Source organism: Tiliqua scincoides, chromosome 6 (genome assembly GCF_035046505.1).
Source record: "Tiliqua scincoides isolate rTilSci1 chromosome 6, rTilSci1.hap2, whole genome shotgun sequence".
NCBI classification, from domain to species: domain Eukaryota; kingdom Metazoa; phylum Chordata; class Lepidosauria; order Squamata; family Scincidae; genus Tiliqua; species Tiliqua scincoides.
In genome coordinates, this window is record NC_089826.1 from 43,223,363 (window position 1) to 43,238,164 (window position 14,802).

General features: G+C 44.9%; 1 protein-coding gene across 4 annotated transcripts in view; it reads left to right on the forward strand.

Annotated features, from left to right (window-relative positions):
* The first annotated feature begins 806 nt into the window (after positions 1–806).
* Positions 807–14,802, forward strand: part of DCLK2 (doublecortin like kinase 2) — a 94,584-nt gene continuing 80,588 nt past the window's right edge. For all 4 annotated transcript variants that reach the window (XR_010794663.1, XR_010794664.1, XM_066632088.1 and 1 more), the window contains exon 1: positions 807–1,821. Coding sequence is in view for 2 of the 4 variants with exons in the window: in XM_066632088.1 (XP_066488185.1) it covers positions 1,398–1,821 (424 nt within the window). In the remaining 2 variants the exon portion in view is untranslated. The remainder of the gene's footprint in view (positions 1,822–14,802) is intronic.

The window sequence follows — 14,802 nt, forward strand, 5'->3', positions numbered from 1 at the left end:
GGTTTGAGACTTAACTGAGCACAGGAAACTGACGGTGATGTCAAAATGTAATGGGAAAACTATATTTATTTATTTATTTATGGCATTTATGGCATTTATGGCATTTATGTCTCGCCCTTCCACCCTGCTTAAGCCATTTCTGCCCAACGTTGCATATACGCAACAGGGACCAAATGTGTACACCTTCGGAAATGGGTGAAAGGCCCTCAAGGCTGCATACAAAGTATTTCAATCCAACAGGAAAAACAATGCCCAAGCATTCATATCCCAACAAGCATGGGGTCACAGTGAAGAGGTTGGAAAGGGCCAGCCCCCCACCCCCCACGTCAACAGCTCAAAGCTTCCCTACATAAAAAAGGCTGGAGAGCCCACCGAAAGGACTCCCGAGAGGGAGCTGTCCTCAGTTCCAGGGGGAGGGAACTCCGTTCCTGAGGTGAGATCAATAAGCAGTGAGATGGTGAGAATGTGGGGCTGCCAGGAGCTTGCAAGGAGGAACAAAGCTCTTCTTAGGACCCAGCAGCAGTGTCACGCACTGCATTGCTCTTGGCGCTTGCAGGCGGCGGAGGTTTGCTCCTCCTGTTGGATTCTCTGCGCCTGGTGGCCGGCACAGGAAAAGAGGGGCCAGGGAGGAAGCCCGTTTCCTTTCTGGCAGGGTAGCGCTTGCAGCCCTCGGCGAAGCCTTTCTGGGGCTGGTCCGCTGCTTGGGGCTGTGCGCGCGCGCCTGCGCGGGTGCGCTTGCCAGAGCAGGGATTTGGCGAGCCGGGCTCTGCCTTGCCTGCCAGGCGCGCGCGCGCAAGAGAGAGAGGCTGCAGCAGGAGCCCCGGGCTATGCGCTTGGGTTGGGCTGGCAACGCGGGGACCAGGGTTCTGGAGAGGCTCTAGGGGACGGGGCGCGCCGGCAGAGAGGCTGCAGCAGGAGCCCCGGGCGATGCGCTGTGGTGGGGCTGGCAACGCCGGGACCAGGGTTCTTGGAGAGGTTCTAGGGGACCGGCGGCGCGCAGGCAGTAGGCGCGCCGGCCCCGCCTCCCCTTCCTCGGGCAGAGAATGAAGCCACCGAGGGGGAGGCAGCAGGCAGCATCCTCTCCGCCCCTTGCGCGCGCCTGAGGCTGCATGGAGGCAGCCTGGAGGCTCGGCGAGCGACCCCAGTGCGCCGTGGCTGCCTTCGACCGGGAGATGCTGAGCGGAGGCTGGGGGCGCGCTCGGGTGCCTGCGCGCGGCGGGCTCTGAGAGGACGACCACCGCTGCGGCTCTGCAGGGGCTGGCGAAGGACGGAGGCGCCGCTGCGTCTCCCCGGGGATGCTGCTGAGCTAGGCGCCCGCTCCTGAGGAGGAGAGGCGGCCGGGGGAGCGGCTTTGTTTCTGGGAAGGGCGCTGCGGCGTCCGGAGGCGCAGCCCTTCAATGGCCAGTCCCCGGAGGAGCATCGAGCTGGAGCACTTCGAGGAGAGGGACAAAAGGCAGCAGCGCGCGGGCTCCCGCCGCGGAGGGGGCAGCTCCACTTGCAGCAGCAGCTCGGGACCCAAAGGCAACGGGCTCATCCCCAGCCCCGCGCACAGCGCCCACTGCAGCTTCTACCGCACGCGCACCCTGCAGGCCCTCAGCTCGGAGAAGAAGGCGCGGAAGGCGCGCTTCTACCGCAACGGGGACAGGTACTTCAAGGGCTTGGTCTACCCCATCTCCAGCGACCGCTTCCGCTCCTTCGACGCCCTCCTCATCGAGCTCACCAGGTCCCTGTCGGACAACGTCAACCTGCCCCAAGGCGTGCGCACCATCTACACCATCGATGGCAGCAGGAAGCTCTCCAGCCTCGACGAACTGGTGGACGGTAAGGGAGGGATGGAGGGGGACGCCCGCACGCTTCTGTCAAGGGCGTTTTCACTCGTGACGGGAGCACCTACTACCCTCAGTGCCTAGATGATGTTGCCCTGTTCCCGCTGAGGGACATCGCCCCCTTTGGAGGCTTTCCCCTCTCTTAGAGTTTTCCACACTGCCCTTCTGCTGGTTCGGGTGGCCACCCACCTGTCCTACCTTCTGAGTCACTGCCTGGTGCCCAACCTGTGGTCCGGGACCGTAGGTGGTCTGCGAGACCCTGAGAAGTGGTCTGCAAGATCTCAGAAAGAAAGATCACCTTTGATCACCTCAGGCATCTCGCTGAACGAGCGTTCCCCCACAGACCACCAGAGAGGGTGGAGAATAGATTGTCTGTAGCCGTCAATGAAGTGTCAGCTGCGTCTGTGGGCAGTCCCTTTGCCATCTCTGGTAGTCCATGGGGGGCAATCGCTTGGGAGATGCTTCCCCACGGACCACCAGAGAGAGCAGAGAACGGACCGCCTGCAGCTACAGCTGGCAACAAAAGCAGCAACCCAGAAATCTTCTATATAAATAATAAATCTCTAATAAATTCTAATTATTACATATTTAATTGTGTTTTTTTTGTGCAGGGGAGTTGTGTGGTCAATGATAATTCCAATTTTTGCCTTAGTGGTCTACAAGCTCATAAAGATTGGGAACCACTGGGATCTAAGGGTCCAATCCTATCCAATTTTCCAGCGCCAGTGCAGCCACAATGCAGCCCCAAGGGAACAAATGTTCCCATTCCGTAAGGAGGCCTCCATGACTGCCTCCCCAACACAGGATGCAGTGCACACCCCATTGGCATGGCTGCACCGGCACTGGAAAATTGGATATGATTGGGCCCTGAGTCAAGCAAGTGGGATGAGGGTGAGGTGTTTGACTTTTGCATGTTGAAGTATTTGTGGTTGTAGTTTCAATATGAAATTCATTTCACCTGCTATTCCTAATGCCAGTTTCCTTTCTAATTCACATCCTCTTTCCCTTCCTCTTCATATTTATGCACACTGCATTGAACCATTAAGTGAATCCAAACAGTTTAAGAAAGCTCATTGAGAGGACTTTTCAAAATAAATTATAAAATTTCTTAAGGGAGTCACGGGTGGCTGTGGCAGTGCTGGGTAAAACTGGTATAGAATTGCTTCCCTTCAAATATGTATCATTGCTTTGTATGTAGAACTTCATATTAATATATGAAAAAAAAACACATGACTCTTGTGTGTGTGGGTCATGAAGCACCTTGGGAACTAATATTTAATTTATATATTGCGACAAAAATATAAACTTGTATGCAATTTTTTCATATGCAGTGAGGATCACTATATATGCAAACAGAAAATTGACCATTTTCTAATTTATAAGCTTTGGAGTCTTGCAAGTTCCTCTTCCATCTGTCAAGTGTTCTCAAGAAGATATACATAATCTGTGTAGTACAGAAGCTTGCAGATTAAGAGGAGGGGCCATAGGTCAGTGATTCAGCGCATATGTTGCATGCAGAAGGCCCAAGGTTCAATCCCCAGCATCTCTAAGTAGGGTAGAAAATGATTCCTGCTTGAAACCTTAGAGAAGCACTGTCTCTGAGAAGCATCCAGTACTGAGCTGGATGTAATGGCCTGTCTCAGTATAAGGCAACTTTCTGTGTTCTGAGAGTCTAAGTAAGTGAGACTGGCTGAATAAAAGTTATCTATCTCTGGGACAAGAATGGCAGTGATATCCATAAACTTGATGGTTGTTGATTACTTCAGATAACTTCATTTCCATTGTACTTTCAGAGTATACCTCTGGATTCATCTTAGAGATAGTGGGAAAGATTTGCCATACGTATGTCCTTTAAAATGTTGATGTGGCTTGCTTAAATACCCTCTACAGTAAACAAAGGTTGAATGGAAATCAAATTCTATTTTCAGTTCCACAGACCTTTACCTATGATGGTATTTTGTTATATTGCTGCCCCTAGAACTGTCTGTCCCAATCAGTTGCTCTAGAACAGCAGGTGCCAAACCTTGACCCACAGGCCGGGTCTGGCATCCTGGAAAAGCCATCTTTACATGGTGGAGAGCTTTCCATTCTGCGCCGCAGCAGCCTTTTGTCACACTCTAACTCCCCCCAGCAGTGTGCTGGCCTGCCTCTTCTATCACTCTAGGTGCCTCTGCACCCCAGTTTCCTAGGGGGCATGGCTGCTGCTGAATGGACAGCTCAGTGCCATGTGCAGATGGTTTTTTTTTTAGCACTGCAGTTCACAGTCTGGAGACCGCTACTCTAGAAAGTTGGTTAGCTGATCTACACTAATTAGTGGTCCTCGATGAGTAGGTCGGACAGCATTGATGTACCTGTAAACTAGTACTTCCTTGCAGTCACAGCTAGTGAAAGCACAATTCTCAAAAAGCTATTGCTGCCATCATGGTCACCACGTGTACAGCCCTGTCATAGAAGTGGCATTTCATACAAACTTTGTGTCTTTGTGAGCAGTGTCCTAACTGTAAGTCTTTGTGAGCAGTGCCCAAACTGTAAGTCTTGACTTGTTCACAAGTTCCAACTAGTATGAGCCAGCTCAACAATATAATGAAAGGAGAAAATAGACCTTTACCATCTAGGTAGTTTTACTGAAACTTTAGCCATGAGCATGGTGAATTTTGTAAGCAGATTCAAATGATTTTATTACAATCTAGTGACCAGAAAAGACCATCAGTATTAGAGTCCCTTTATTCCTATTCCATTATTCTCACTGTTTTTTGGTGGACTTTCCTGAGTGCTTGTTCTAAGGAAGCCCTTGTTTATTTGTTGTCTGATCTTGTTTAGATGACTTGTTTGCATTTTGTTTCAATGCCAGAAACAATTGTAATGATTTTTGAATGTGTTCTAAGAACCTTATGAGGATTAAAAGAAAATGTTTTTAATTGAGTCTATTACTGCTCTGTGAACCATACTTTTCTGTTTCCCCCTTGTAAATTCACTCAGACTAATGAGAAATATAATATTTAAAATTGAAAGTATAATCTGAATTAGCATTGTAAAATCAGTTGTTTTACACTTGGAAAATATTCACTGGTAGATTTTTTACACTCCAACTTTATGTTAAAAGCAGATACCTTTCGGGTTATTTGATTAGAAGCTGGGATCACAATCATCTGAGGCAACTTGTAAGTTTAAAAAGAAAAAAAAAACACACAGAACTTAATGCCAGGATTATATGAACATTTAAATCCCTGTTTTGATTTATGTAATTCTTGACTAAGGAAACAGGACATGGAATAGTATAGGTTTAAAACTATGCATGACAAAAGTCTTATTTGCATGTTTATTACATAGGGGGCACCTGTCCAAAATTAGAATGACTTGAATTGTATGATTGTTATGTTTTGTATTTGAAAGTACTTTCTACAGGCTTTAGTCCATTTGTCTGAAAGTTTGTAGGCCTCAGAGAAGATGCCTGGTTCCTTTTAGGAAAATGTGGGGAACCCAATCCTACCTTACACTAGAACAGTCAGACCATGTGGCCTGTGCTATATCCAGCACAAGGTAGGTGCCCACTTAAGGGCAATTTGGGATAATTGGATATTTTTACCCTTACCCGAAGCAATGCCCCAGCCATCCCATGGGACTACTTGAATCTGCAACAGTGAAATTGCTGGTGCAAATTTGAGCAACCTGTGTAATGGGGGTTGAGCAACCTGATTTGAGCAACCTGATGGGGGTTAGAATTTGGCAGGGGCTGCTGCAGCCAATCTCACCCCCCTTACTGAGTCCAATCCACCTTCTGCAAGGCCAGAGTGTTTTGTCAGTTCATTATGGATGGAGCACCAGCCGGACCTGCCTTCAGTTGACTTCATCAATCTAGAATAGTAGGTTATGCGATAAAGATTGATTAAAATATGTAGGATGTAATATAGTGGTAGGATTATAAGCATATTACAATAAGGGCAGATACGAATTATTGTGGTGAAGATATAGTGCATACTTACAGCCAAAAGGTGATACTAAAGAAGAGGCTTTATTCATGTGCTGGTGTAAATGCTGTCCAGGAATTATACTGTCAGTACATATTATAGAAAGTTGCCAACTGGGGACAGATAATGGTAAAAATAATTACTACAACATTCAATTGTTTCACTCTATGATGTTTCAGAGAGTGGTAGTCTAAAGTCTGATGTTCATGTAAACATAGTTCAAGGTAAATTTGAAGTTCTTATAATGTTACCCATGATAGCAACAACTCTAATCATTGTGTTAAATTAGAAATCTTCCTTCCTAGTCAAGTTGATGAGGAAATGTGTTAGGCTTGTTTCATTTGAGAAAGTTATGATTCTTAGGCTGCAATTCTAAACACACTTTCCTAGGAGTAAGTCCCATTGAACACAATGGAACTTACCTCTGAGTAGACATGCATAGGATTGTGCTGTTAGAAGCTTTAATGTAGCCCCACAGTTCAAGGTGATATTGCTATTTTATGTCTCTCTGGGTTAAGAAAAATAGCGACCTGATCCCAGCATGGGGCTCTGCCACTGGAACTAGTGGTCTGGTGGCAGCTGTTGCTTTACATGTCATGAAAGCTGCTCTGCAAGTGTGCAAAGTCATGTGCTTTTGGCTCTTTGCCGCAGATAGAGAGGAGCCCCACTGACATTGGTGATGGGGTGGGGTGGGGTGGGTGAAACAGAGCAGAGGGGAGGGAGGATCAGTGTTGAATGGGGGAGGGCTGAGGGGGTAGCATTCAGCGCAGGCAACTTGCACCAGATGCTATCCCCTCCAGAGCTAATCTACTTGCCTCCTTTGTGTCCTTGGACTTGCACCAGCTAAAGGGCTGGTGCAGGTCTGAGGAAACCCATTGGCCATAGGGAATATTGACCATAGGCCATAGGGAATATACTAAAATATAATATCTGGATATTGTGTAGTTTGGTGGCATCTTATAGGCTGATCCACTTATATGGGGCAAAGGTTTTATTTCCTACAATACCAGTGAGGCAAACCTAAATGGTATGTTGCAGATAAGTGTCATCATTTGTATACTCTGTAATGGTTTGCAATAACAATCCCATAGTATTTTTCCCCTGTACCCTATAATTAACGTTGTCATGTTGTAATTGGAGATACGTGGGATAATAAACTTACTTGGATAAAAATCTTATATTTTCCTCATCGTGCTAGATACTATAAGCTTCCTGTGAAGCCACCCATGACTCCCTTATAGATACTGTAAGCTTCCTGTGAAGAATGTAAATGGTTTTCCATTCTTTATTTGCTGCACATTTTGATTCTTGGACCTGAAAATATAACAATTATCCCATTACTGAAATACTGTCTTTGGTTGGAGGAAGGGTGGCTGTTTTAGAATCCTGCTACCATAATTTCTCAGATGTATCAGGTATCTTTTTAGGACTTGAAAAACATGCTGTATTGGTTTCATTTATCAGCCTGTATTCGCTAGTTCCGTGATTTGCCAATAAACTTGGCAACAGTAGTGACACCAAACACGTAGACAGATGCTATCTAGATGGGCATATTGAAAACCCATATGGAAAAATTTCCTTTCTCTAGTAGTACTAGGAAGCATTGTTTTATCCATCAGAAGGAAAGGTTGCACTGGTGCTCATTAGTCAAGAGTGGGAACTTTGGAAGAGCCAATTATATACTAATTGTAATGCTGAAGAATCTGGCCTGATGCCATACATGGACTATTTCAGCAGCATTAATTCACATTTTAGGTATTTATTTAAAAGTTTTTTATGCTGTTTTTCCATGTATTACTGTACTATAAAATTACTGTATTGTACTATACTGTAGTATTCTGCAGATCACAAGCATCTTGCTCCTGTTAAAACAGCCAAACACTAGTATAAGCTGCTGTTAAACTTATCTTCATTTCTTACTGGTGAAAAAAAAAATGATTATCCTCTTTAAAGGAAGGCAAGAGCTGAATAGCCTCTGAAACCTGAAAGAATTGAAGAGTACTGTTAATCATTTGGCTATTATATCATAGAAATGTGAATTTAGATTATGCTTTCATGCAGATAATTGTTTTGAAGTAACCAAGGTGGAAATATGCATAGGTAAGAAGAATATTATTATTAATAATAAGTAATTGTATAGCACTTTAAGTGTACAAAGTGGTTTGCACATATTATTTAGATGTTCTTACAAAACCCCTGTAAGATAAGTAAATGTTATTATCCACATGTTGAAGCTTGGAGTTGAAGCTAAGAGGGACTGGTGAGAATTCATGGTAGAGTTGAGATTTAAACTGAGAAGGTCCTGATTCATAATATAAATTCACTTGAAATGTCAGTTGAATTGGTAGACTTCCTACGAACACTTCCTTATATAGCAAAGGCTCATGAAACAATCTGAGGAGGAGAGCGAAATAAAGTATCTTGAGTTGGTTACAAATGTAATCCTTGGCACAATTTTGGGGCCATCAGAGTAGTGTTTTGAAGTCCAAATTCTGCAGAAATACAGTCATCCCTTGGTGTCCATTGAGGTTGTGTTCCCAGAACCCCCGCAGATGTCGAAACCTGTGGATAACTGAATCTTTATCAGTTTCGGTTTTTCAGTTTTATCAGCCTTTGCCAATCTCCAGATATCTGGTAGGTATATTCAGAGAGAAATGTTGAAAGGTTTAAGGAAAAGAATAAAATACATTTTTTCCCAGAGGAATTTGTAATGGATTATGGCTAATAGTGGCCACGATATAGAGGTTTAGCATTGCAGTATATTATGGGGTCTTGAATTGCATTTGTATCTTATAGAAAAAATTACATTTTGAAATATACACTTTCTGTATGGAAGAACTCCAAAGCAGAGATATCCTTGACTGTTCTTAGCCTCATTGCTCAGGCAGGAATATTGCCTCTTAGAGAGATTCTGAAAGCTTTGAAGTTGGAACTACAATACCCAACATTGCAACAGTCTCAGAAATTGATAAGGAAACTGCCTGAAATTTGCAACAGTAATACTGTAACTGTTTAAGCTGCTTTTGATGGACAATCTTTCTGTTTTTCACTGATCATACCCCTGTCCTCAGACTGGGGAAAACTAGTTTCACACCAACCTCTGGAAACGTGTGTGCCAACCTGATTGAAGTGCCAACCTGAGTAAAGGGCATGATTGAAGTGCATGGACACCTCCATGTCTCCTCTTTGCTTTATGGAATCTTATAGCCTGCCAATTATTTCAGAAGTTCAGTTCTCCATTCTAGAAACAGACTACCTTTTCGTGAGAAATAGAGCATCTCATGGAGGGAAACAATACTGGTCGTGGCCCTGATGTAGCTCTAGAAAGTCTTTCTAGATTTTCTACAGGAAGTGAGCACCATTTGATGGATTGCAATGGTGATGTAAACCATGCTGTTTTACCATTCACAAACTTTCCTATAACTTTGAAATACTAAGAGTGCAATCCTAACGCCTTACGTCAGTGCTTTCCAGCACTGGCATAGCGGTGCTAGTGGGACGTGTGCTGCACCCAGCAGTTGGGTGACACTCACGGAGGCCTCCTCAAAGTAACAGAATGTTCTCTTACCTCAGAGCTGCATTGCCCTTATGTCAGCAGCTGGAAAGCTGTGGCAGCTGGAAAGCACTGACATAAGGGGTTAGGATTGCGCCCTTAATAATTTTTTTAAAAGAAAAGTTTGACTGTACCTGTGTGGACAACTACAAGCATAAAAACATTTACGTTGCCTAACTGCAGAATGTGCAGTCAAGCAGCAGATCGCATCAGGTTGGCACACACATGTTTCCAGAGGATGGTGTGAAACTAGTTTTCCCCAGTCTGAGGACAGGGGAATGATCAGTGAAAGAACCATTAATTTTGAAGCTGGCTGACAGTAGTGCTAAAAAATATTTGGAGAAAAGTAGCATTTATTGAGATACATTGTTATTTTGGTACTGATCTTGCTGTGGCTCTGGTACTGCTTTCCTTTGTGTGCTTGGTTTGGTACCCCCCCCATAAATGTGTTTTATAAACCATTCATGACTTTGCTTGTTTGAATAAGGCCTCTGCTGTGAACTTGTGAAGCAAATCACACCTCAGTATGAGCTCCTGAGCTGCAGCGTAGAGATAATGCTTACAGTACAATGTTGTAAGGATTACAGCACAATACATGTGAAGTACTTTGTGCACTTGGAAAGTACTATACAAGTGTTATGTAGCAGTATTAAAAAGTCATCATGTATTGTGTGATGTAAATGTGAGCCAGCAATGTGACTTAGCTACATGCATTAACAGATGCATACAATCCAGTTAATGAGAAGTAACAGTTCCACTGTCCACAGCATTAGTCAAACTCACTTGGAATACTGTTTTCATTTTTGGGCATCGCATTTCGAGAAGGACAATGATAAAATGGATTGAGTCAGAGGAAGGAAGCTAATATGGTGCGGAAATCAAGTTCTATGAGGAATAGTTAAGAGCTTGGTATAGAGATAGGAAAGGGAGATAGGACAACTATCTTCAAGTATCACAGGGCTGTTGTTCAGAAGGAGGAGCGAATTTGTTTTCTGTGGTTCATGAAGGCAGAAGAGAACCACAATGGGTTGAAACTACAGACAAGTAGATATAGGCTCAGAAGAATTTCTTAACTATAAGAGCTGTCTGGTACTGGCACAATCTGCCTTATGCAATAGTCAGTGTCCCTTATTGGAGGTTTTCAAGCAGAGGCTGGATAGCCACCTGTTCCTCACTGAGCAGGGGGTTGGACTAGATCAGGGGTGCCCAAACCCTGGCCTGGAGGCCACTTGCAGCCCTTGGAGACTCCCAGTCTGACCCACAGGGAGTCCTCAGTCTCCAATGAGCCTCTGGCCCTTCTGAGACTTGCTGGAGCCCACGCTGGCCTGATGCAACTGCTCTCAGCATGAGGGTGACTGTTTGACCTCTCGTGAGCTGTGGGATGAGGACTCCCTCCACTGCTTGCTGTTTCAAGTGTGTGATGTGGCAGTGGCAGTGAAGGAAAGGCCGGTATAAGTTCCCTCTGTAATATATTCATTTATGTAAATTTCTGTAAATTTTTTTCCAATTTGAAATTGAGTTAATTCTTTTTTTTTCCTGGCCCCCAACACAGTGTCAGAGAGATGACGTGGCCCTCCTGCCAAAACATCTGGACACCCCTGGACTAGATTATCTCCAAGTCACCTTCTAATTCTGACATTCTAGGAATCTAAATTTTTATTTGCTCTCCTCTATAAAAGGTTACTGCTGTAATCTGATAAAAAGTGCCCTGCTTTAGATGCTTCTGTAAAGCTATTCCCAAGAGTATTTGGGAAGATATACTACCACTTCAGTATTATTAAAGCATGTTTCGAGAACAGGATTATACGCTGCTTATTCTTTTTCCTAAGAGGTCTGATGTGGGCATATTCAGTGATGTCAGTATATCCCACTTGGCTTTTCTCTGGTGAAAATATCCATGGTGCTTTGTATAATGAACCAGAGCTCTCTCTATTCACCTTAAGCTGTATTCATCCAAAGAAGGGTTGAAAAATAATTGTCTTTTATAAAGAGTATGTTGCCTGTTCCTTCACAGCTTTAAATTCAGTACAGTATATAAATTAGTATATAGTATACAACCTTCATCTCTCTTTTTTAAGGGTAATTTCCTATCCATGGAGCTCTTCTTTTTGACCATAACTCAAGTTGCCATAACTGAAATACTCTGGCCTTTGATGATATGAGCAGAAAAGTGCTCCAAATTTCTATTACCCCAGAAATCAGTTGCATTTTACCCTGAAAAACCTGTGTTGGGCAGCCCGATACCAAGGGAGTAAGACTTCCTGGAGTTGAACTACTCAATGGTCGGGGAAGCTATTTTGAGTTTTTTTCTTTATTTTCTACAGTTTTAAAAAAGCGCCCCCCCCCCCAGTATCTGCGTAATCCGCAGTTAGCTGAAATCTGCCATGGATACGAAAGGGAGGGGGCTCCTTTACTTCTGGCACCCAGGGTAGGGTGTGTCTCTTGGTTATGTCAGTGACCAGGGAGGCACATACAGTGAAGGAAGTGGTTAAGGTGGTTAAGTACCCAGTCTCCAAACTGTTTAGATCTTTAAAGATAATAAACTGCATCTTTAATTAAGCCCAGAAACAAACAGGTAACTAATGCAGATTATGCAATGTAGGGGTAATATGAGACCAAGTCAATAACTGAGCTCCAACATTCCAACCAGTTTCAGGGGTGTCAAACTCGTTTCATACAGAGGGCCGAATAGCATTCGTCATGTCTGCTGAGGGCCGAAAGTGATATCATTAGACAGAAAGTGATGTCATTAAACAGGTCATAATAAAAAAGAAACACTTTTTTCACTTAGCTGCAAATGACAGAAGAGAAAACATGCAAATCTTGATCATATTTCAAGATAAGGGGCAGCCCAATTTTCATGTGGACTGCCCTTTCAGCAGTAACACCTCAGCCCTGCTCAGAAACTGAGAGCCTGAGGGCCGGATGAAAAGCTTTCGAGGGCCACATCCGGCCCCCGGGCCTTATGTTTGACATCCCTGAGTTAGGGTCCAGAAACTTCCAAGGCAGCTTAGGTAGAGCACATTATGATAGCTTAGACAAGTGATTTTCAACCACTGTGCCTCAGCACATTGGTGTGCCTCAAATGGACCACATGTGTTGCAGGAGCATGGGGGAATGTCATTTACTATAAGGGCCACTGAGGAATTTGAGCCCCCTGCCAGCAGTCTGGTATGCCTTGTCAATTGTCAAAAAACTGATGGTGTGCTTTGAAAATTTTAGCATTTGGTCAGCATGCTTTGAGATGAAAAAGATTGGAAATCACTGGTCTAGTCAGAAGGTAATTGGTACTTGAATTACTGTGGCAAGATCAGACTTGTACAGTAAAGAGCATAGTTTGAAATGCTCTTAGATGACATGGTTGGAAAGCCAACCCAAGCTTGTAAAGGTACTCCTAGTCACATATACTTCAATAGGACCTCTCCAACAGGACCTCTGAATCAAAGAGCACCCTCAAGCTGCAAACCTAATCCTTAAGGATGAATGTGATTCTGTCCATCTAAAAACCCAGTCAATAGCATCTCTGTTCTGTCTGGCTTGAGTTTCAGCTTGTCTTTCCCATCTAATCTTGATCAGTTGACACCTGTTCAGAGTTTCCACTACCTCTGTAGAACCTGATGAAAATGAAATTTAGAGGCGGGTGTCAACATTCTGATTCCTTGGCACAAATTTCCAAAGCACTTGATTCAGCAGTGTCATGTAGATATTGAAAAGGATAGGGAATAGAACAACATTGGTATGAGCACAAACGCTCATACCAAAGGCCAGCTCATCCTCCCATCAGGTGGCGCAGGAGATTACTATTGGTATCAAAAGCCATCAAGTGGCCCAGAAGAAGGTTGCTTCACCAGTCTGTCCCTGATACAAGTCCACTATCGTGGCAAAGGCAGTTTCAGTTCCATCACTTTGATTGTCTGGATTCCTTTCAATCAAACTTCTCTGGGAAGGCTAAAGCTGGTTACCACTAGAACAGGGCTTTTCAAACTGGGGTGTCGTGACGCCCCAGGCTGCGGACCCTGGCCCCTGCCCCCTTAAGGGATGGGGGCAGCCTGGAGGCAGGGAGGGGGCAGCGGCGCAATCCCCAGGATCAGGCCGCTCAGGGGGGCTGCAGGGGCTTGGGTACACATACCCAAGCCCCTGCAGCTGGCTTGATCTGCAGCAGGGCTCCCCGCAGCAGTGAAAGTAGATGCAGAGCTTTCACGTTCCACTTCCGCTTTAGCCAGGCTGCATCATGCCTGGCTCCCCGCACCCCCAGGAGGCTGCAGTGGCTTGGGTATGTGTACCCAAGCCCCTGCAGCCCCCCTGAGCCGTTGTACAATGTACAATTGTACAACGTTATAATGCCGTTGTACAAATCGATGGTAAGGCCACACCTGGAGTATTGTGTCCAGTTCTGGTCGCCGCATCTCAAAAAAGACATAGTGGAAATGGAAAAGGTGCAAAAGAGAGCGACTAAGATGATTACGGGGCTGGGGCACCTTCCTTATGAGGAAAGGCTACGGCGTTTGGGCCTCTTCAGCCTAGAAAAGAGACACTTGAGGGGGGACATGATTGAGACATACAAAATTATGCAGGGGATGGACAGAGTGGATAGGGAGATGCTCTTTACACTCTCACATAATACCAGAACCAGGGGACATCCACTAAAATTGATTGTTGGGCGGGTTAGGACAGACAAAAGAAAATATTTCTTTACTCAGTGCGTGGTCGGTCTGTGGAACTCCTTGCCACAGGATGTGGTGCTGGCGTCTAGCCTAGACGCCTTTAAAAGGGGATTGGACGAGTTTCTGGAGGAAAAATCCATTATGGGGTACAAGCCATGATGTGTATGCGCAACCTCCTGATTTTAGGAATGGGTTAAGTCAGAATGCCAGATGTAGGGGAGAGCACCAGGATGAGGTCTCTTGTTATCTGGTGTGCTCCCTGGGGCATTTGGTGGGCCGCTGTGAGATACAGGAAGCTGGACTAGATGGGCCTATGGCCTGATCCAGTGGGGCTGTTCTTATGTTCTTATGAGCAGCGCGATCCTGGAGATTGCACTGCTTCCTTCCCCCAACCCTGCTGCCTCCCCCCTCCCGCCCACACAAGAACTTAGTGGCTCTCAAACTCTCCCGGAGAGTTTGAGATCCACTGCAGTAGTAGATAATAAGATCCAGCAAAAGCAGTGAAAATCTCTAAATAGGTTTTAATGGGCGGGGGGAGGGCCTTTCAATAACCTGTCTGTGTATATATAACTTTATATGGTTAAATTATCTGCCATACTTGGGTCTGGTCTGAAGCCTTATATCACATCTCTTAGCATCCTTGATCTTGGTATAACCAGTGCACAAAAATACTTCATTAGCAAGAGTGTAAATATTGACTATAGCCCAAGAGAGAAATTGTTTCTGCAAATTGATGTTGGCTTTCTGAGAGGAATTAATAAGTGCAACATCAGATGTTTTTGTTCAGTAAA